General features: G+C 37.3%; 3 protein-coding genes across 6 annotated transcripts in view; 1 reads left to right on the plus strand and 2 right to left on the minus strand.

Moving 5' to 3' along the window:
- The window catches only part of kif2a (kinesin family member 2a), a 60,611-nt gene extending 57,193 nt beyond the window's left edge, over window positions 1-3,418 (plus strand). For all 4 annotated transcript variants that reach the window (XM_061906350.1, XM_061906351.1, XM_061906352.1 and 1 more), the window contains 2 exons: window positions 2,590-2,725; window positions 2,792-3,418. In XM_061906350.1, the coding sequence (XP_061762334.1) occupies window positions 2,590-2,725; window positions 2,792-2,877 (222 nt within the window). In that variant the 3' untranslated portion in view covers window positions 2,878-3,418. The remainder of the gene's footprint in view (window positions 1-2,589; window positions 2,726-2,791) is intronic.
- Window positions 3,419-4,356: 938 nt separating this feature from the next.
- Window positions 4,357-16,897, minus strand: dimt1l (DIM1 dimethyladenosine transferase 1-like (S. cerevisiae)). Its single transcript, XM_061906354.1, has 12 exons — window positions 16,708-16,897; window positions 16,372-16,445; window positions 16,169-16,255; window positions 14,764-14,825; window positions 14,596-14,689; window positions 12,630-12,679; window positions 12,440-12,563; window positions 12,282-12,374; window positions 8,385-8,449; window positions 8,115-8,178; window positions 7,931-8,037; window positions 4,357-4,536 (listed from the first exon to the last, which is right to left on the minus strand). The coding sequence occupies exons 1-12, from the start codon at window positions 16,763-16,765 to the stop codon at window positions 4,494-4,496; spliced, it is 921 nt and encodes a 306-aa protein (XP_061762338.1). The 5' UTR covers window positions 16,766-16,897; the 3' UTR covers window positions 4,357-4,493.
- Window positions 16,898-18,052: 1,155 nt separating this feature from the next.
- Window positions 18,053-24,059, minus strand: cenph (centromere protein H). Its single transcript, XM_061906355.1, has 10 exons — window positions 23,957-24,059; window positions 21,133-21,246; window positions 20,919-20,974; window positions 20,804-20,852; window positions 20,647-20,715; window positions 20,318-20,374; window positions 20,177-20,240; window positions 19,853-19,904; window positions 18,283-18,443; window positions 18,053-18,211 (listed from the first exon to the last, which is right to left on the minus strand). The coding sequence occupies exons 2-10, from the start codon at window positions 21,228-21,230 to the stop codon at window positions 18,119-18,121; spliced, it is 699 nt and encodes a 232-aa protein (XP_061762339.1). The 5' UTR covers window positions 21,231-21,246; window positions 23,957-24,059; the 3' UTR covers window positions 18,053-18,118.
- Between the last annotated feature and the right edge of the window lie 332 nt (window positions 24,060-24,391).

A 24,391-nucleotide genomic window follows, 5' to 3' on the forward strand; every position in this document is an offset into this window, starting at 1 on the left:
GAGTAAACTTAATGTTTAGATTAACTTTATGTATAAAAATATTTTTTTAATACAAACCCCGTTTCCATATGAGTTGGGAAATTAGATGTTAATATAAACAGAATACAATGATTTGCTAATCCTTTTCAACCCATATTCAATTGAATGCACAACAGAGACAAGATATTTGATGTTCATACTCATAAACTTTTTTTTTTTTGCAAATAATAATTAACTTAGAATTTCAGGGCTGCATCACATGCCAAAGTAGTTGGGAAAGGGCATGTTCACCACTGTGTTACATCACCTTTTCTTTTAACAACACTCAAACGTTTCGGAACTGAAGAAACTAATTGTTGAAGCTTTGAAAGTAGAATTATTTCCCATTCTTGTTTTATGTAGAGCTTAAGTCGTTCAACAGTCATATTTTACGCTTCATAATGGTAGTATTATTTCGTATTTTCAGTGTACTATTTGACTGTGTACAGTTGTGCTCATAAGTTTACATACCCTGGGAGAATTTAAGGAGGCACTTGAAGAAAAATGGGCTGCATGATCGAGTGGCCAAAAAGTTCAATTTTGGTCTCATCACTCCAAATTACTTTGTTCCAGAAGTATTGAGGATTGTCTCTGTGCTGTTTGGCGTAATATAAGCGGGACTCTTTGTGACATTTGCGCAGAAATGGCGACTAGACATGCAGCCCATTTTTCTTCAAGTGCCTCCTTATTGTGCATCTTGAAACTGCCACACCCCAATTTTTCCAGAGTCTTGAATTTCAGCTGAAGTTATCTGTGGATTTTTCTTTGCATCTCGAACAATTTTCCTGGCAGTTGTGGCTGAAATCTTTGCTGATCTACCTAAATCCCTCATTTTCCACTGCTTAATCAGCGTTTGAACACTGCTGATTGGCATTCTTAAAGGCCTACTGAAATTAGATTTTCTTATTTAAACGGGGATAGCAGGTCCATTCTATGTGTCATACTTGATCATTTCGCAATATTGCCATATTTTTGCTGAAAGGATTTAGTAGAGAACATCCACGATAAAGTTTGCAACTTTCGGTGCTAAGAGGAATGCCCTGCCTTTACCGGAAGTAGCAGACGATGATGTCTCATGTTGATGGCTCCTCACATATTCACATTGTTTTTAATGGGAGCCTCCAACAAAAAGTGCTATTCGGACCGAGAACACGACAATTTTCCCATTAATTTGAGCGAGGATGAAAGATTCTTGTTTGAGGATATTGATAGCATAGGACTAGAAAAAAAAAACGCGATTGCATTGGGATGGATTCCGATGTTTTTAGACACATTTACTAGGTTAATTCTGGGAAATCCCTTATATTTCTATTGTGTTGCTAGTGTTTTAGTGAGTTTAATATTACCTGATAGTCGGAGGTGTGTCTCCATGGGTGTCTTGATGCGCATTGTCTCAGGGGAGTCGGCAGCAGCTATGGACGGATGGCACAACCTCAGCTTTTCTCCGGTAAGAACTGACTTTTTAACCACAATTTTCTTACCGAAACCTGCTGGTTGACATTCGGTAGGATTCATGTTCACTTGACCGCGCTCTGATCCATAGTAAAGTTTCACCTCCAGGAATTTTAAACAAGGAATCACTGTGTGTTGTGTGGCTAAAGGCTATAGCTTCCCAACTGCAACTTTCTACTGTGACTTCTCCAATATTAATTGAACAAATTGCAAAAGATTCAGCAACACAAATCTCCAAAATACTGTGTAATTATGCCGCTAGAGCAGATGATATTTAGCTGTGTGTGTGCGCAGCGCTCATACTTCCTAAAAACCTGTGACGTCAAGCGTACACGTCATCATTAGACGATGTTTCGAAGACGAAACTCCCGGGAAATTTAAAATTGTACTTTGGTAAACTAAAAAGGCCGTATTGGCAATGTTAATATTTCATCATTGATATATAAACTATCAGACTGCGTGGTGGGTAGTAGTGGGTTTCAGTAGGCCTTTAATTCCTTGGATATATTTTTATACGCCTTTCCTGTTTTATGCAGTTCATGTACCTTTTCTCGCAGATCATTTGACAATTATTTTGCCTTCCCAATGATTAAGAATCCAGAAACATCAGAGCAGCACTGGATGAAAGATGCAATGGTCTGTCAGAAGCCCAGAAACTCACTGACCTTTTTATACACACACATTAATTACTAACAGGTCACAGGTGAGGATTGGAACCTTGATTAGCCATTCATACCTGTTTGTGTCAACTTTTGTGCATGTTATCAGATCAAAGTCACTGGGGTATGTAAACTTTTGAGCAGGGTCATTTGGGTACTTTCTTTTGTCATTTTGATTTAAAAAGAGTAAACAGTTGTTTGCCAATAAATAGCTTCACACAGCCATTAAGTTTTTGTGTTATTCATATTCTCTGAAGAATGGCCAAGAAATCATAAATTCTCCCAGGGTATGTAAACTTATGAGCACGACTGTATGTAGTAAAAGAATAGGGATCTAGTTTAAACATTGTAATTGATACTGTAAAATAAATGTACAGTTAATACATGTGAAGAGTATTTTTCTTAATGGATCTCACTCAACATCCCTACTTACATGGATCCTCACTGTCTTGTTGGCCAGGAGTCTATCAGGTGGCTGGAGGACGAGAAGGTGCTGCTAGAGATGACAGAAGAGGTGGACTACGATGTGGAGTCGTATGCCACTCAGCTGGAGAAGATCCTGGACCAGAAGATAGACATCCTGACCGAACTTCGAGGTTCGACTGACCCAAGTTCAAAAATCCACCAGACGATCCTGTTTTGTTTTGTGTTCTTTCTTGCAGATAAAGTGAAGTCTTTCCGGTGTGCTCTCCAAGAGGAGGAGAAGGCCAGCAAGCAGATCGACCCCAAAAGGCCACGTGCTCTTTAAAGACTTATGAAGATGCAGGAAGTCCACCACTAGATGTTTGCCTGTGAAAGCACAAATTTAAAAAAAAAAAAAAAGGACTGACGTTGGAACAGGCTGAAACATTTGCAGCGGTTGTGATCCTTATCAATAGAAGATGGCAGGAAATAAAGGAAAATAGTTGTTTTATTCCTGATGGAGAATGTTTGGTACCCTCCCCATTCTTAAATTATTTTTTCTTTAATACTCGTTTGTACTATTCAATGGAATGTTTTGGATTCAAAACATTTTACCACCCAAAAAACAGTTTGAATTCCGCTTACTATCACGTCCATCCATGTGCACTTGTGCTTTTTGACCTATCATTTGGCACTAAACTATATCCATGTTTTGGTATGCAGTTGTCTGTGGGGGTTAACAATAATACTCCCCAAAAAATAGTTTGCTTCAATTTGTGCCATTTTCATTCCACACGACAAGTTTCTTAACTTCCATGTTTCCACCCCTTACGCTTTGTAATAAAAACACAACTGGAGGAGGAACTAATAAATGTAGTGATGACCACTTTTATGTTGCAGTGTTTGTGCAGGGAAACACGATTGCTTACTTGAAATACTAAAACTATATGAAACAGTTTGAGAATTCACTTGTAAAAATTATAAAGACCAGGGGTTCCCATAACGGCAATCGTGAGCCAGAGATTGAAAAAAAGAGACCTAAAACTTAGCTATCATAAATCTTCACTATGACGTCACTTTATTGACATTCAGGCACCCGAGGGTCTGGCTGCTGCCAGCTCAGTGTGAAGGAAAAAAAGACTCATGTAGGCGAGAAACACATTTCAACCGCGTAAAGGCTGACTTACAAAAGCGTAAAGACTGACCGCAAAGTTCCTGTCTTCACAATAAAAGCGCTGCTCCATCCTGCCTGTGCTAACACAATATGAGTCTCCAAAAGCTAGCGCAAACTCTTATTGTGTTAGCACAGGCAGGATGGAGCAGCGCTTTTATTGTGAAGAGTCTCCAAAAGCTAGTGCAAACTAGCAAGCTACGGAGTTTGCCGCCAATGTATTTTTTGAAAACGAGTATGGAAGCTGGACAAATAAGATGCCAAAACCCAACCACTTCAATGTGGTATTGGACAGAAAGTAGGACTTTTTTTATCCACCACAATGTAAAACAGAAAATGTGGAAGTTGTGAGCACTACTGATTGCAATCAATGCAAGTCATCAGAGTCAGGTAATGCACCAACTCATATTGTCTTCCTGAAAGAAAGCTGTAAGTTTATATATATATAATCTATATTATATAGATGCTCACCTGTTGAAAAAGTGTGGGTACCCTTGATATATACAACTAGAAGAACATAATACTCACCGAACAATGAAATGGTATGATGGTCATTACTCTGCAGCTTTCTTGCACAGTTTGGTCCCTCCTATATGAAAACAATGGACCTACTTTGCAATGCATCACATAAAAATAAGTCAGGTTGGCGGCAGCTTCAAGTGGGGAAAACACGATTTTATTTGGGGAACATTTCTGGATTCTGATGACTAAATAGTACATGAAATAATCTCAATATGAGATCTTGACATGTATTTGTACATTCCCCACGTGCCTCTTGTGTCCGTGTGTCCTCATGAAAAGTGAATCCCGGCTGAGTTGAAAGCATGAAGCAGTCTGTGGAATACAAATATTTATTTTTGATGATCTCGCTACAAATGAACCCTTGTGCAACCTTTAGGCCCAACAAAGGCATTACATGTCACGTTTGAAGGTCGGCAGTCTGAATGAAATGTTATAAAAGTGAATTTTTTGTTTTTGATCACACACGTTCTCTTAAAGGGGAACTGCTCTTTTGTTGGAATTTTGCTATCGTTCACAATCGCCGACGACATGACAATGGATTAATTTTTTTAATGCATTCTAAATATTAAATGGGATGAAACGTTTGCTTACATTGGAACATACGAGAGTTGCACAATTTCACCTACAAAGCTCTTAAAAATACACCCAACCACCTCCATTATATGTAATGTAGTAACGGGCACATTTATATTAACTTTTATTTCCGTATCTTGATAAAAATGAATCACGTTTGCTTTTTAAAAAAAGTACTAGACTTAATGAGATAACATGACATACTGTACAATGTCTGCCAGTTTCAGGTCCTAAATAGCGGTTAAAGTGTTTCAACTTGTCGGATTATATTCAGCCATCAACTTCCCAGGTGAGATGCATGATTCATGATCTAAAATAGACTTGCAGGGAAGCAGCAAACCACTCGATGTAAACATGGGGACAAACGGGAGTGATTACGTCGCTGCTATAGTGTCTGCATTAGCGCTTATAATATCACTGTCACAAAATGTAAATGGAATATTGTCACTTTTTGAAAGGTTAACCATCAGATTTAATGGGCTGAATAGGGGATCTCCCATCTAAGATGAATTTATTTACGTTTATATGCATTTAAAAAAAATCCATTCGTCATGTTTATCATAATGATTGTGAGCGATAGGCAAAATTCCCCTTTAACTGTTATTTAACAGACAATGTTTTTTCCATGAAGACCTAATCTTCTTCTTCCAGGGCAAAAAATATTGTTTTGCTGTGATGGCGCCAGGAAACCATGATGCATACAAAGCTTTGATAAGCGTAAATGAGTTAAACTGGCCATTCAACTGCTTAAGTGTATTGAAAATGCACCTCGTTAATTATATATATCATGGCAATATTATATATAATTATAAAGCCTGCTCTTTCTCGTGCAGCAGGCACTGAAATATGTTTTGTCTTTCAAAGTGTTGTCATGAATAATTGACCTAACTCAAGGCTTTAATTAACCAACCTCAAATATTCCCCTCGGCAACTTTTTTTGTTTTTTAGAAAATTGCATATAAAACCAGTAGTTTTTTTTTTTTTTCAAAAAAGACCAGAAAAAAAAAGAGTATTAAAAACTTAATATCAATCGATTGATCAGAATTTGGTAAGATTTTAAGCATTGAAAGTAAAAAAATACATAAATTATATGTACAGCACAGGCCAAAAGTTTGGAAAAACCTTCTCATTCAATGCATTTTCTTTATTTTCATGACTATTTACACCATGGGTCTCAGACTTTGCGGCCCCCACCTTAATATGAAAGTTTAATGTTAGTGCGGCCCGCAAGTTTTATATGAATGGCGCTTGACAGCGTTGTGTTATTTGGGTCCAAATGGGCTCTTTCAACGTTCTGGGTTGCTTACCCCTGCGTTAGTGGAAAAGCGACAAATGAGTGAAAGCGACAGACGTTGCCATAGATACGAGGGTTTTCTCACGTGCCTGGCTGCAGTCACCGCGAAACCTGTCCGTCAGTAATAACAGTCCCCAATAACCTGGAGCAATTCAAACTGTTAGGTTTTTTTATTGTTGGATCCGCTTGAACTGAACTCTCGCGGCTGTGTTGGAGCCACTATGGATTGAACTTTCACAGTATCATGTTAGACCCGCTCGACATCCATTGCTTTCGGTCCCCTAGAGGGGGGGGGGGGTTGCCCACATCTGAGGTCCTCTCCAAGGTTTCTCATAGTCAGCATTGTCACTGGCGTCCCACTGGATGTGAATTCTCCCTGCCCACTGGGTGTGAGTTTTCCTTGCCCTTTTGTGGGTTCTTCCGAGGATGTTGTAGTCGTAATGATTTGTGCAGTCCTTTGAGACATTTGTGATTTGGGGCTATATAAATAAACATTGATTGATTGATTGTTTAATTTGCATCGCCTGACACGATGAACACTACATATATTTCTATATGACGCCGAATAACACTCCAGGAGCCGTCACTATTTTGCGCTCGCTATTATCCGGCGACCGCTGTGTTGCTGTAGGAAGGAAAAGCGGAATGACACACATTGCGGAGATAACATTCTCCGTGTGTCGGCTAAATATATATATATTCCACAGCCCCAAACATGTCTTTCTCAAAGCCTGCACTGAAGAGAAAGGTTAGCGATGAGCAAAGACAATTCCAGGAAAAGTGGGAGATGCAATATTTCCGTATTTTTCGGACTATAAGTCACAGTCTTCTCCACAGTCCAGCGGGGGATGAGACCCCCCCTGGACAGCAAATTTTTTTTTTTTTTAATAGTTTGGCCAAGTCTTACCCCCGGCCAAACTACAAAAAAAAAACGCGACTTATAGTCCGAAAAATACGTTTTTTTTGTTAAGCACTTAGGCACCCCGACGTGTCTTATTTGCACAGAGAAAGTTGCAGTGCACAAGGGATGCAATTTAAAATGTCATACAACCACACATGCTGAGGAGTATGCAACATTTTTTTTAAGAAATCTTTTCTTACGGTCCAGCCTCACCGAGACCCTGCATCCAGTGGCCCCCAGGTAAATTGAGTTTGAGACCCCTGATTTACATTGTAGATTGTCACTGAAGGCATCAAATCTATGAATGAACACATGTGGAGTTATGTACTTAACAGAAAAAGGTGAAATAACTGATATCATGTTTTATGTTCTAGTTTCTTCAAAATAGCCACTCCTTGCTCTGATTACTGCTTTGAACACTCTTGGCATTCTCTCGATGAGCTTCAAGCACACCTGTGAAGTGAAAACCATTTCAGGTGACTACCTCTTGAATCTTATCGAGAGAATATCAAGAGTGTGCAAAGCGGTAATCAGAGCAAAGGGTGGCTATTTTGAAGAAACTAGAATATAAAACATGTTTTCAATTGTTTCACCTTTTTTGTTAGTACACAACTCATAGTTTTGATGCCTTCAGTCATAGTCATGAAAATAAAGAAAACACATTGCAATGAGAAGGTATGTCCAAACTGCTGGCCTGTATTGTATATTGTCTACTTGTAACACTTTTATGAGCGCCCTTTGGATCCTAGGAGTGTGTGTTTGTAGTCAATCTTAAGCTTGCACAAGGGTTAAGTACACAATTTACCACCTGGTTCATAATATGTACAATGAATATGAAAAATAGGCAACAGTTCCTAAACATTCTAATTTTGGCTTATCATTAAGAAATGACTGTTATGAGGGTGAAACAAATCAAAAGATGACATTTTCCAACTTACACCATGAAGTCGTCTATATCCATGGATCTGGCTCTTTTCTCACTGAATTCTACCTCCTCCAAGATGCTCTCAATTTTCTTGGTGATGCTGAAATCTACTGGCACTTCCTGTCAGGATAAAGTGTTAATGATGTTAAAAGGTTTCTAACAGCTCGATGGACACTGATATTTTTATGCTCACGCACCACATTGTGTACCGAGCTGTGGATTCTGTAGTTCTTCTCCAAGAGCTGCTCTACCGCAGTCGACCTGGACATCCAAAAGGCAACATACTCTAACTCTTTTGGATAGAACTAGAAGAACAGTTCTCGTAATAAAATTATAATATGCTGAAATCATTGAATTGTAACACAGTGCTTCAAATATTAATGTTCTCACCATACAGTCTACACATGTAAAAAGATAATTTACAGTTTTAAACTACTTGTACAGTAAGATCTGCAGCAAATACTTACTTGAAGGCGGCGCGGAGGGTTTTATTCTTTCTTACAAAGGCTATCCGGACCAAGCCATCCCACTCCTTAATATAACAGATAGAATACAGTGTTAATCACCAACATTTCAAAGTATAGTACAAAATCTAAAGTTAAACTATTCTTTGGATTACAAAAAAGTATTTCTGCGAGACAACGAATATTGATATTGTAGATGTGGCCAAAATCTGTCATTTAACATTTTTACTGCTATTCTTACTGATTGTTGAAGTGTAAAAAGAAGTAAACCTCTGTTTAGTCAAATACAACACAGATGCAGGGTTGTGGTTTAATGGTGCGTTCTATTCGTACTGGGATGTCAGAATTTTCAAGTTCCTAGACCAGGCCTGGGCAAATATTTTGACTCGGGGACCACATTTAGAGAAAAAAATGTGTCTGGGGGCCTGTATGTGTATTTATAGGAACACTAATAGAAAACCTCACAATACTGTCTGATTGAATGCTAAAAACATTATAACAGAACAGCCTTAAAAAACGGAATGTAATTTTTACATTTTTCTATGAACGATAAAACACTGAATATGCACAAAATATGAATGTCACATCCCCTTTCGATCGAAATATTTTACAATAAAGTGAAACGCAACAAAAATGCAACAAACAGTGAAATATGAACGCAAAGGGTACACAATAAACCCACCCTACAATCTAATATATCTGATATATCTGATATTTGCTGAATTTCCCCCAGGGATCAATAAAGTATTTTCTTTTCTATTCTATATATCACTAAGCTTTAGAACTTTGTTGAGAAAATCTCCTTCCGCGTCTGGAAACGCTCCCCGCCCACACTGCTTGGTGCCTCTCTGAGCTGCTGTGATCTAGATTACCATAGTCACTAATTGGATGACCATAGTAACTAATTAGATTACCATACTAACTAGTATATCATGCAAAAGCACATAATCCAACCATTGATATACAGTACTTTGTATAGTTCAAGACTTACGGTCATTTGAAAGCATGACTGCACATCATAATGGCAGCTACAGTTTCCATCTTAAAGATCTAAAAAATGATTTGGGAATGTCCGGCGGGCCAGATTGAAAAGCTCAACGGGCCGCATGTGGCCTCCAGGCCTAAATTTGCCCAGTGGTGTCCTAGACTGAAGTTTCAACTGGAACGGCCCCTGAGATCGGATTTTCTGAGACTGAGTCCTCACAATACCTGAGTTGGCTTTCAAAGCTACTCTTGAGTGTAAACAAAAAGAGAAGCCCCTGTAATAGCTGTAAACATTTCTAATTAGTTTTTGTCACACTAAATTTTCTGTTTAAGATATATTGTTACGGTAATGTTACTGTAATGTAAATTACTTTTTTATGTGGTATATTCGTACCGCATCTGTGTTTCCTTTTCATCCACTTTTTTTGAAAGTTTTAGAAGGAGCGTATGCGTTATTAATATTCAGACAAGGCAAGTGCAATAATAGCTTTTGTGAAAGTGGCCATTTTTTTTCCAACTTCCAAACTGCAACGCGCATAACTCACTTATGACGTCATTCCCAGTTCTGACTTCCAAACTTCCGAGGTAAATGGAACGCACCATTAACTCCATACATCCATTCTCTACCCCTTGTCCCTCTAGGGGCGCTTGGAATATTGCACTTTTTATGGATTTTTGCCCATCAGCCAAAATCTATGCTATACAAAAACTGTTTTGTGTGTTTTAAATAGTAAAAAACTGGTAGTAGTAAGTGGATAACGAGGCAGGTATGTGGGATTCATCTATTTCACCTAAAAAAGCGCTAAAAAAATAAACTCCAACAGTGCTGCGACTTGTATATTAACAGAGGTATAGTGACATTGTTATTGTAAGCGATAACCCTGAAGAACTACTTTACTGGTGTCGTGACTCAAACTGCTTTTCCGATTACTGGCAAGTAGTAAGCTACTGGCTAGCTTGAGCTGCTAATAACGTTGGTTGCGACCTGCCATAAAACAAAAAAGAAGAAGCTTGAGCTGCTTCTGTTGCTGCTGTGTTGCCTTTAAGTTAAAGGCCTACTGAAACCCACTACTTCCGACCACGCAGTTTGATAGTTTACATATCAATGATGAAATATTAACATTGCAACACATGCCAATACGGCCGGTTTAGTTTACTAAATTGCAATTTTAAATTTCCCGCGGAGTTTCTTGTTGAAAACGTTGCGGAATGATGACGCGTGCGCGTGACGTCACAGACTGTCAGGAAATATTAGCTCAGCACCAGTTACGGCTAAAAGTCGTCTCCGTTCATCGCATAATTACACAGTAATTTGGACACCTATATTGCTGAATCTTTTGCAATTTGTTCAATTAATAATGGAGACTATAAAGAACAATGCTGTTGGTGGAAAGCGGTGTATTGCAGCTGTCTTTAGCACCGAGACACAACCGGTGTTTCTTTGTTTTTAACACATAGCAGTCAAGCGAACATGTTTCTCTATGTCAACCAGCATGTTTTGGGATGGGAAAATTGTGGTATATATCTTACCGGAGACATCATTGGATTATTTGTCCTCCTACAGTAGCTGTGTAAAAGGCAGCTGTGAGCTTGGCTCCTCGGCTTCTCTCTGAGACACTGCGTGTTCACCGCAGCCATCCGACCTCGATGTATGTCTTCACAATCTTACTAAAACACTATTAAAACAATAAGCGGATAAGGGATCTTCCAGAATTATCTTACTAAATGTGTCAAATTACATCTGAAACGCTCACACTGCCGCCGCTTGGTCGTCACTTTTTATTTTATTATTTTTTTTTTTTCTAGTCCTTCGCTATCAATATCATCATCCACGAATCTTTCATCCTCACTAAAATTAATGGGGAAATTGTCGTTTTCTCAGTCCGAATAGCTCTTGCTGCTGGAGGCTCCCATTTAAAACAATGTGAGGACGTGAGGAGCCCTCATGCTTGTGACGTCCTCGTCTGCGACTTCCGGTAAAGGCAAGGCTTTTTTATCAGCACCAAAAGTTGCGAACTTTATCGTCGATATTCTCTAAAAAATCCTTTCAGCAAAAATACGGCAATATCGCGAAATGATCAAGTATGACACATAGAATGTACCTGCTATCCCTGTTTGAATAAGAAAATCTCATTTCAGTAGGCCTTTAATACAAGTTATTGCTCGGGTATAAATCAGCATCTCACCTGTATAGTAGAAGGTTGTGGCACTAAGCCAAGCCGGCATGTAAGTGGTTTTGAAGCTATTAATATGGAACTTAATGCCAAGCTATTTCGACATAGATTGATTGTTACTCCCAAAATCTACAGGAAATGTCCCTGGCCAGCTGGACCAGACTAACAAATGTCCATCGAATGAGTCATTTTAATGCGTGTTAGTAAAATTACAGCACATGCATTGTCTGGCTAGCTCAATTGTGTACAAACAAAACATGAAATGTGGGTGAATACTTTAGATACTGTAATGTGATTGTTTATGTTTTTCGGTCAGTACAAATTGGTGTCATATCGCATGCATTACAACCCCAAACCCGTTTTGTGTTGTCGTAGAACTTATCTCTTTCCGTAGTTAGCTTTTACGGCTAATACCAAGCATGCTGATGTGTTACTACGATAGTGTTAGCTCTTACAATAACAGTGTCGCTACAGCTCGGTTATTATACGGGTTACGGAATGTAATTGAAGTATTGTTGCAATTTTTGAATGCATTTTTAAAGTGATTTAGTAGTAGAATGAATTGTTCCCATTAGCTGCATTGCTAGCCACCTAGAAAGAGACCATTTTTATATGTTAGAAACTAACAACAACCACAAAACGTTTGTGTTCTCGTCTCTCATAATGATTGTGAACGATAAGCAAAATTAAAAGAAAAAGTGCACTGCCTCTTTAAGGTTTCACAGTGTGAGGAAGACATCACCTGGAAATTGACAGGAGGAGGCGGGTTTTTGGGCTCTATTCTCACGACACTAGACTCCACTTTGGGAGGAGGACGGAAATTATTCTTCCCTACCTGGAAAAGGAAAATTAGTCAACATTTAAGACCAACATGTCAGAAATACTATGCAACATGAGTACTTTCATGAGATGGTCCACACGAGCCAGGAGCTGAGTGTTGATGGAAAGTCTGCAGTACAGTTTGTCTCCAGGCGTGGCCACTAGACGCATGGCAAACTCTCTCTGGAACATTAGCACTGCACACCTGAACAGGAGTACACACTAAACATGCAAACTATTGTACACAAAGAAAATAAGTGACTATTTGCACCTGAAGAAGGGTCGATGTAGCAGCAACTTGAAGACAAATGGTGATGAAATCTGCAGAGTAAAAAAAAAGAAAAACATGTTTTGTTATTAGCATTTAATCCGAGTGTGTAGTAACCTGACTCGTCAGATCCTTGTAGTTCGCTAAGCTCCACACAAGGATTTGGAATCGAGGGCAATGCAAACTCCTTCAAGATAGCAGAAAATAATGAACCAATCGGGATTTCATAGATGTGACGTAGCGCCGAAGCGACGATTTGATTCAAACAACAACGGCGGCACGCAGCGAGGAGTCGTGTGCTGAGATTGATTCTGCTATTGCAATTGTTTTGTCAAATCTAGGGCTGGGCGATATGTCCTTTTTTAAATATCTCAATATCTTTTAGACCATATCACAATATATGATGCATATCTCTCAATATTTAGCCTTAGCCTTAAATTAACACTTAATACATATAATAACAGCAGTATGATGATTCTTTGTGTCTACATTAAAACATTCTTGTTCATACTGCATTAATATATGCTACTTTTAAACTTTTAAGCATAGAAAGAAATCACAACTAAGTCAATCTACCAAAACTGTATTTATTAAACAGTCATTAAGCAGTTGCACAAACATTAACGTAAAGAAAGTACAAGATTGTCAGAGACATTTTAAAACTAGCTACGAGTGCACTTTTGTGCATAATGTCACTAAGATGACATCAAAACAACACCAAACTTATACTTGTACAGAACGCCACTACAATAGTTTAAAACAAATAAAGTGCACTTTTGTGCATGATGTCACACAAGATATTTCATTAAGTGTCACATAAAAATTAGCTGCATATCAAATAGTATATGTCCTATGGTGTAGATGTGGAAGTAGTTGCTTCGGCATTTTGTGGGTGTGGCACCGAGCGGAGATGTTGACTTGCACAGTTTAAACCACTCTTCATTCTCTAGCGGGGTGACTTTTCAAATGATGCTACAAATTAGCAGGGCTGCTACTTTTGGTGGTAACGCTTCTGCTGTATAAATGTTCAACATGTTCCCGCTTGAAGCCAAACCACTACCAGACGATGCACCCCGTGCTGTTTTTCTTGGGAATTAATTATTTCTTCATTTGTTACCAGATTCGCACCTTCTTTCTCTCGTATTACCACTCGCAACACACAGTTAGCATCACAGCTATTGTTACCATTTCGCTACCTGTCTGCTCGGGGAGGGCGTGTGACGTTGCACGCGTGACGTATGTAAGAAGGTGCGCTTGTTTTAAGTCTCTGTGAGAAGGAGAGACAAGAAAGAGGGAGAAACGCATGCAATTTAATGCCCGCAGCTAAAAGCAACTGTGTGAGAAGGTATACTCGAATATCACGATGTAGTCATTTTCTATATGGCACAGAGACACAACAGAAAAATATATCGAGTATATCGATATATTGTCCAGCCCTAGTCGAATCTATCGAATATTTAATATAATGTAATATGATAGGTTGATTGGCAACACTAAGTTGGCCCTAGTGTGTGAATGTGAGTGTGAATGTTGTCTGTCTATATGTGTTGGCCCTGCGATGAGGTGGCGACTTGTCGGGGTGTACCCCGCCTCCTGCCCGAATGCAGCTGAGATAGGCTTCAGCACCCCCTGCGACCCCGAACGGGACAAGTAGTAGAAAATGGCTGGATGGATATTTAATATAATTTTTTGCTCTGTCGTTATCCAATATGTCAGGTGTTCTCTTTTGGATTTCCCAGCGGGGCTCTCATCAGCGTCACGGATTGATTTGGATGTGAGTGGTTGAAGTAGCACGTCATTCAAGATGATGGACAAGTGGTTTATCCAATCACATACAAGTATTTTCTTACAAGGCCCCGCCTTCTGAAATACATCTATTGAGAAGTCCCAGATCCTTGAGTGGAGCTCAGCGAACTACAAGGATCGGGCGGGAGTACGGTTAAGTGTGTAGTGTGAAGGGATCAAATACCTGATAAGGTAAATTGGCCACACAGACATCAAAAAATGGCAGGTCGGTTTTTAAAACGTCTCCAACAAGGATCTGAAGTTTGGCCTGCATTGGTCTGTTGGAGGATACATTATGAGCTTGCTATTACAACTCATATGATATGACACAATGATAAATAATTTCACTTACGTGCATTGTACCCTTTTCTGAAGCTCTGCCACCAATCTGCAGTCCAACTCACAGGCCACCACCTGCAAAACACACAAAATGTATTCCACTTTACCAAAAAAACTGTACAGTAGGGGTCACCAACGTGGTGCCCGTAAGGACCAGATGAGTCGCCCGCTGGCCTGTTCTAAAAATAGCTCAAATAGCAGCACTTACCAGTGAGCTGCCTCTGATTTTTTTTTTTTTATTTACTAGCAAGCTGGTCTCGCTTTGCTCGACATTTTTAATTTTCTGACAGACAAAACTCAAATGTCATTTGAAAATCCCCCAAAATATTTTAAAGACCTGGTCTTTACTTGTTTAAATGTATTCATTTATTTTTTTTATTTTGCTTCTTACAACTTTCAGAAAGACAATTTTTAAGAAAAAATCCAACCTTAAAAATGATTGTTGGATTTTTTTAACACATGTACCTTTTTACCTTTTAGATTCCTTCCTCTTCTTTCCTGACAATTTAAATCAATCTTCAAGTAAAAAAAAAAAATATTGTAAAGAATAATAAATACATTTTAATTTAATTCTTCATTTAAGCTTCCGATTTTTCGACGAAGAATATTTGTGAAATATTTCCTCAAACTTATGATTAAAACTAAAAAAAAAACATTCTGGGAAATCTAGAAAATCTGTAGAATCAAATTTAAATCTTATTTCAAAGTCTTTTGAATTTCTTTAAAAACATTTCTTCTGGAAAATCTAGAAGAAATAATGATGTCCTTGTTAAAAAATAGCTTGGTCCAATTTGTTATATATTCTAACAAAGTGCAGATTGGATTTTAACCTATTTAAAACATGTCATCAAAATTCTAAAATTAATCTTAAACAGGAAAAATTACTAATAATGTTCCACAAATTATTTTTTTTATTTTTTCAAAAAGATTCAAATTAGTTAGTTTTTCTCTTCTCTTTTTCGGTTGAATTTTTAATTTTAAAGAGTCGAAATTGAAGACAAACTGTGTTTCAAAATTTAATTTTCATTTCTTTTCCTATTTTCTCCTCTTTTAAACCGTTCAATTGGGTGTTTTTTTCCATCATTTATTCTCTACAAACAAACATCCGTAAAAGGGAAAAAAATGTACAACGGAATGACAGACAGAAATACCAATTTATATATATATATATATATATATATATATATATATATATATATATATATATATATATATATATATATTAAAGGTAAATTGAGCAAATTGGCTATCTCTGGCAAGATATTTAAGTGTGTTTCAAACTTGTAGCCCTTCGCATTAATCAGTGCCCAAGAAGTAGCTCTTGGTTTCCAAAAGGTTGGTGACCCCTGCTGTACAGTGATAGCATGCATATCGTATAATAATGCAAAACACATATGCTGATTATTTTAGTGACTTACCTTCTTAGCCTTTTCTAGCAGTTTAACCGTCATGTTACCAGTACCAGGACCCACCTCCAGAACCACATCGGTTGGCCTCACTGCAGCCTGCAAAAGGAGTAAAACATCAAACCAATATTTGATGTGCACACAGAAGGAACTCTCTTGAAGGAATCAATAAAGTACTATCTATCTAATACAGTACATAAACATTGACGCAATACCTTTTCGATGATGCCGTTAACGACCAAAGGATTCTTCAATATGTGCTGGCCGATTCCTTTGTTGAACATAATTCCTGTGGCACAAATATCAGCGTCGAGAATTTTTCAATTTGTCTATGAATTATTGTGAGCAGTTTGATGGTTGCGAGGAAGCTGGTTACTGACAGTAGTAAATAGCTGATGTTATAGATAGAACAATTTGACATCTGCGACAAATTACTTAATGTCCAGTGACAGTTTACAATATATAACGATATGATATTAACTTGATTCAAAACAATCACTTAGAACGTCGTTGCTAGCTAGCATGCTAATCTTGGGAATGAGAAAACGTACCTTGGTTTTTAACTTCTTCGTGCTGCCTACTTTTCTTCTGTGCTTTGACTTTAGGCATTTTGCTGTCAGTTTTTGATAAGAATCCTTCAGATTTGTGTAAAATATTCCCAAAAAGTTACGCAGAGCTGGCACAGTACACACGTGTGAGTGCTCCTTCTTCGTTACACCGCTAACGTGAACCTATTAGCGTGAGTCGTCCCCTGGTGGCAATACACCAAACTACAATAACAACAAGTACAGTATGTTCTATTGTTTTGTTTTATTTTTTTAAAGGCCTACTGAAATGATATTTTCTTATTTAAACGGGGATAGCAGGTCCATTCTATGTGTCATACTTGATCATTTCGCGATATTGCCATATTTTTGCTAAAAGGATTTAGAAGAGAACATCGACGATAAAGTTCGCAACTTTTGCTCGCTCATAAAAAAGCCTTGCCTGTACCGGAAGTAGCAGAAGATGTGCGCGTGACGTCACCGGTTGTGGAGCTCCTCACATCCTCACATTGTTTACAATAATGGTCACCAGCAGCGAGAGCGATTCGGACCGAGAAAGCGACGATTTCCCAATTAATTTGAGCGAGGATGAAAGATTTGTGGATGAGGATAGTGAGAGTGAAGGACTAGAAAGAAAAAAAAGAAAAAAACAAGGCAAGGTCAGTGGGAGCGATTCAGATGTTATTAGACACATTTACTAGGATAATTCTGGAAAATACCCTATCTGCTTATTGTGTTACTAATGTTTTAGTAAGATTATATGGTACCTGAAAGTCGGAGGGGTGTGGCCACGGGTGTGGTGACCGCCAGTCTCTCCGGTGGGAGGAGGTAATAGTCCGCAGCTGCAGGAGGACGCAAGCTTCGCTCATGTCTACGGTAAGAGCCGATTTATTAGCACAATTTTCTCACCGAAACCTGCCGGTTGACATGTGATCGGGAACCATGTGCGCTTGACCACTCTGTTCCATAGTAAAGCTTCACCTTCGGGAATGTAAACAAGGAAACACCGGCTGTGTTTGTGTTGCTAAAGGCAGCTGCAATACACCGCTTCCCACCTACATCTTTCTTCTTTGACTTCTCCATTATTAATTGAACAAATTGCAAAAGATTCAGCAACACTGATGTCCAGAATACTTTGTAATTATGCGATTAAAGCAGACTACTTATAGCTTGGATCGGGCTGGGAGAACATGTCCGCTACAACCGGTGATGTCACACGTACGCGTCATCATTCCGCGATGTTTTCAACAGGATACTTCGCGGGAAACTAAACCGGCCGTATTGGCATGTGTTGCAATGTTAATATTTCATCATTGATGTATAAACTATCAGACTGCGTGGTGGGTAGTAGTGGGTTTCAGTAGGCCTTTAATTCAATACTCAAAAGACAGACACATGCATACAAAAGACGACTTCTTTAGTCACTGATGGGAAGTTCCTCCAGCGTCATGGCAATGTCTCTCAGTTTCGGATCCTCCATCCAGTTTATTCTACACGCAAACAGAATTCCCTGCGCACAAGAATTACTTGGGTATATTTTTGGTTTCGGTTTTGAAAATACAGCGGTGTATTTCTCTTTACCCTGAAGACGTTCTGTGTCATGATGGCCATATTTTTGTATCTCTTTAGGTTTGCTCGGCCTTTCTCCAAGGCGGCTTTGTACTTTTCTGCATCAGGGTGCTCCCGCTTCACCATCAGGTTGTCAATGTCCTTCATTTTCTCATGCATCAGACGCTTCAGCTCTGTAAAATAGAAAGCTTCTGTCAGACGGAAAAATGCTCCTTGTAAACAAAGGGTGTCCTAAACCTTTGGTCAACACTGAAAATGCAATAGATGTGAGACAATTTTTATTTTACTTTGTAAACAGGCTGAACAAAAAGATTTATATTGAAAGCCAAATATTTGTGTTGTTATTGGATATTAGTATCAAAATGTCAGCTTCTTTTTACAAAACCAGTGAAGTTGGCACATTGTGTAATTCGTAAATAAAAACAGGATACATCCATCCATCCATTTTTTACCGCTTGTCCAATACAATGATTTGCAAATTCTTTTCAACTTATATTCAATTGAATACGCTGCAAAGACAAGATATTTAATTTTCGAACTGAGAAACTTATTTTTTTTTGCAAATAATCATTAACTTAGAATTTAATGGCAGCAACACATTGCAAAAAAGTTGGCACTAGGGCATTTTACCACTGTGTTACATGGCCTTTCCTTTCAACAAGACTCAGTAAACGTTTGGGAACTGAGGAGACCAATTTTTGAAGATTTTCAGGTGGAATTCTTTGCCATTCTTGCTTGATGTACAGCTTAACTTGTTCAACAGCCCGGGGTCTCCGATGTCGTATTTTACACTTCATTATGTGCCACAAATTTTCAATGGGAAACAAGTCTGGTCTATAGGCAGGCCAGTCTAGTACCCACACTCTTTTACTATGAAACTTCTGAAGTTTTCCTGCGCCCATATGGAGAAATCATTTACACACTGATGTTGCTTTTTGATGCAGTACCGCCTGAGGCATTGAAGGTCCGTAATATCCTCGCTTACTTGCAGTGATTTTTCCAGATTCTCTGAACCTTTTCATGATATTACGGACCGTAGATGGTGAAATCGCTAACTTCCTTGAAATAGCTTGTTGAGAAATGTTGTTCTTAAACGGTTGGCCAATTTGCTCATGCATTTGTTAACAAAATGGTGATCCTTGCCCCATACTCGTTTGTGAAGGACTGAGCATTTCATGGAAGCTGCTTTTATACCCAGTCATGGCACCCACCTGTTCCCAATTAGCCGGTTCACCTGTGGGATGTTCCAAATAAATGTTTGATGAGCATTCCTCAACTTCCTCAGCCTTTTTTGCCACCTGAGCCAGCCTTTTTGAAACATGTTGCAGGCTTTAAATTCCAAATGAGAAACATATTTGCAAAAAATAACAAAAGTTTTAAGTTCGAACGTTAAGTATCTTTTCTTTGCAGTCTAATCAATTGAATATAGGTTCAAAAGGATTTTGCAAATTATTTTGTTCTGTTTTATATTTATGATTTACACAACGTGTATTATTCCCCAATTTTTGCACTATAATTTTGTAACAATGAAAAAAAAAGAGCTGCACTTTGGACACCCCTGAAGTAAAACATATTTACAAACCAAGTCTTTTTTTCTGGAGTTTAGTGATATCATCTTGAAGATTCCTTGATTCCTTTAAACAAAAAAAAAGGAAAGTGTACATGAATTATAACTGGCATGGTGTTTAATGTGATCACTTTGCTATTTAATTCAATTTACGTTAACACTCGCCATGAGTCATACAAATACCAACACGGATCACATGTCTTGCCTGTACATTTTTCAATGTATTTATTGTGAGTGGTATTGACAGTTTAACAATACATTAATATTTAAACTAATGCCTTATTCTCTTCCGTTACATACAATTGTTTGAGCGAAACAAAATGAATGGTAGAAGCTTACTTGCTGAAGTTGTTTAATATTTGAGCAAAGCATCATGCAGCGATCACTGGTGGCTTTCAGCTCACTGCAAACAACACAAGAGAGTTAAAAATTGATGACGACATCATATATCCCCCAACTGAACGCATGAAGTCAACTTACATCGCCTCTGCATTATTCTCTTTCAATTTTTCGGTGATGGCGTGCCACATCTGCATTCTACAACACACATCATGATGTCATTAAATGTAGACATTGTTGGGTTACCTGCATACATCTAATTGAATAGAAGAAAACTGTGCTTTTACAAAGATAATAACGCTCATTTTGAGAGAGGTCATAATTTAGCAACATGTTTAATATTGTTCATTCTTTAGGATGAATAACGTTTGACAACAGAGCATCATTAGTGTTCTAAAAGTCAATTATGCCATTCAGTGGAGGAAGGTGTACATAATGTTATCATCTCCATCTTCTATACCGTGTTTTACCTGTGCAAAGCCAGTGTGCGGTTAAAATGAATGGTCTTGACTCTCTCCAGCTCACTGACATTTTCTGACCTGCGAAGCCAAAAAAAAAAAAAAAAAATGTAATTAATGTACTGTACCATGTCATTTCCAAAATGTTAATGAACAATCGGGCACGTACAATTCTCTTTCCACTTCAGATGAAGTGCATGATCTCTTACTTTTACCTGCTACAGAAGAACTGTTATTTACTCAAAAAATGAACATGATGGCAGAATTTCTGTGATTATATTTACCTGCATTTAGGTGAACTTCCATCTCAAAGCACTGGTTGAACATCTGCTCTTTTATTCTGGAACAAGATACATAATATATTCATTTTTTCATCTGTTTTCTACCGCTTGTACTGCTCAGCTGACTTTGGTTAAAAAGCGCTGCGGCAACAAACTCAACCGTTACCCATCAGTGACCAACAAATACAATATTTGATCATAACATACGTTAAAGCACCTCATTATGTCTGGCAAGGTGTCAGATTGGTCGCTGGCTCCATCATTTAGAACCACACTCTCCACAATTTGGTTAAGGTTCTCCATGTCTGGATCCATAATGCTAAAACTTGGACTGAAAAAAACAAAAATGTACATTAACAGAATTCCATAATTCATTGATTCCTTAGATCGTGACAAAGCTAGTTTTAGCCTTTTAATAAATTTCAAATCAATTTAAGCACAGGTGTCAAACTCAAGACCTGGGGGCCAAACCTGGCCTACTATGTAATTTTATACAGCCCGCGAAAAGCCTGGAGAATACACTATATCAATAAATCAAAATGTGTGTGTGTGTATATATATATATATATATATATTTATATATATATATATATATATATATATATATATATACATACATATATATATACATACATATATATATAGCTCCTAAAGGACTTCACTAATTCACAACAACATCCCCTGATCGTAACCCACATAGCGACAATAAAGTAAGTATGTAAAGCATGCAATTGCATATCTTCTAAACTTTTACCATTATCAAATAATGCAACACATTATCATACGTTCCAAAACATGTTTTTTGTCTAAATAAAAAAAAAATACTTAAATTATTGCTTGACTAATGATTTTGAAACAATTATCTATAAAATTGTGCAGTGTAAAAATGACAATTGATTTTTCGGTAAAATTCTGGTGACTGGAACTGTCAATTTCTGACCTCAAAATGAGCAGTGTTTTCCACGGTAAAATTCTGGCAAATGCACTGCTGGTTTTCTTACCGAAAAAAAGTGGTACAACTAATTCATTTACAGTAATACACAGTAAAAACAACATAGATTTTAAGGTTTAAAAAAAAAAAAACTAGCTCAATTGCCTACATTTGTACCGTTAAAAAAAACTAATGCTGTTTTTCTATTCACAGTAATATGCTGTAAAACAGTGGTTCTCAAATGGGGGTACTTGAAGGTATGCCAAGGGGTATGTGAGATGTTTTTTTAAATATTCTAAAAATAACAACAATTCAAAAATCCTTTATAAATATATTTATTGAATAATACTTCAACAAAATATGAATGTAAGTTCATAAACTGTGAAAAGAAATGCAACAATGCAATATTCAGTGTTGACAGCTAGATATTTTTGTGGACATGTTCCATAAATATTGATGTTAAAGATTTCTTTTTTTGTGAAGAAATGTTTAGAATAAAGTTCATGAATCCAGATGAATGTTTATTACAATCCCCAAAGAGGGCACTTTAAGTTGATGATTACTCCTATGTGTAGAAATCTTTATTTATAATTGAATCACTTTTTCAACAAGTTTTTAGTTATTTTTATATCTATTTTTCCCAAATAGTTCAAGAAAGACCACTACAAATGAGCAATATTTTGCACTGTTATACAATGTAATAAATCAGAAACTGATTACATTGTGTTGTATTTTACTTCTTTATGTATTTTATTTAACCAAAAATGCTTTGGTCTGATTAGGGGGTACTTGAATTAAAAAAATGTTTACAGGGGGAACATCACTGAAAAAAGGTTGAGAACCACTGCTGTAAAACAACACCATAAATTATACAGTAAATTTCTGGCCACTGAGCTACAAAATGTTATTTTTTATTTAAAAATCTATAGATTCACATTTTAGAAAATGTAATAATCAAATTCATAGACAAATGCGTAATGATATGACGAGGCGAATCCTTATTCCAGGTGTAGGGAACCTATGGCTCTAGAGCCAGATCTGGCTCTCAGATAAATCTTAGCTGACATTGCTTAACACGATAAGTAATGAATAATTCCGCTGGTAATCACAATATTAAAAATAACGTTCAAAATATAAAACATTCTAATGCATTTTAATCCATCCATCCATCTCTACCGCACCTGTTCAAGAAATAACAATGTTATTAAAAAAAATTAGAATTACTATCATTCTAAAAATGTTGGTTTTACTTTAAAAATGCATGCATTTAGTTGTATTCAGTGTTAAAAATTATGATATTGCTCTCACGGAAATACATTTTTAAAATATTTGGCTTTCATGGCTCTCTCAGCCAAAAAGGATCCCGACCCATTAACACGATAAGTAATGAATAATTCCACTGGTAATCACGATGTTAAAAATAACGTTCAAAATATGAAACATTCTCATTCATTTTAATCCATCCATCCGTTTTTTACCGCACCTGTTCAAGAAATAACAATGTTATTAAAAATAATTACTCATTTTACTCAAAAAATTTTGGTTTTACTTAAAAAATACACGCATTTAGTTGTATTCAGTGTTAAAAAATATGATATGGCTCTTCACGGAAATACATTTTTAAATATTTGGCTTTCATGGCTCTCAGCCAAAAAGGTTCCCGACCCCTGCCTTATTCATTTATATTCATGAATCACTACTGCAAGCGGCCATAACAGCAATGTGACCATCAACGAAAAGCAGTTTGACACCCCCGAGTTCAGGGTTCCAAATGACGTTGTTGCGTGGTGTGGAACTGAGGTGTTGAGCTTTTGCGAAGTTATCATTGTTATATTATATAGAAATATTAAATGCATGAAATGAAACCACAACATTCTACTATACACAATTAAAAGTACCCGGATATTGGGAATACGAGAACTCGTACTCAGTGGTACCTGAACTTGTACACAGTGGTAAACAAGCAGCGTCTACTATCATGCTTTAATGACAAAACAAGCCGTCTAAACGAACAAATCATAGTACAAAACATAGAATAAAATATAATTAGTTATCAGTTTATATTTCAGGCAAGCCTTTTAAAAAGCGATTTTAACGAAAGAAACATTACCGTATGTGTACGTCAAATTCGCCCGCCCGGAAGTGATGTCTTCTTCTTCTTCTTTAGTTTCCCGGATAATGAATCAGTGGCGGAAAAGAGAAGTCTGCCATCTAGCGACTAGAATAGAATAGAATAGAATAGAATAGAATAGAATAGAATTGAATTGAGTAGAATAAAATAGAATACAAAATATTAGAATTGAATAGAATGGACTTTATTGTCATTATATTTGCATATAACGAGATTAAAGACTCCAACTTAAGGTGCAGTAGTGGGAACAAATATGGGGTGAAATAAATAACACAAGAAGTAATAAAGGAAAAACTAACAATTGAAATAAACAGACTACTATCCAATAGAAAATAATATGCAATCCTGTACAATATACAAAACACTATAGAAATACAAAATACCGTGCAATATACAGAACAAGACAATAGTACC

The sequence above is a fragment of the Nerophis ophidion genome, linkage group LG07 (assembly GCF_033978795.1).
Source record: "Nerophis ophidion isolate RoL-2023_Sa linkage group LG07, RoL_Noph_v1.0, whole genome shotgun sequence".
Taxonomy (NCBI): Eukaryota; Metazoa; Chordata; class Actinopteri; order Syngnathiformes; family Syngnathidae; genus Nerophis; species Nerophis ophidion.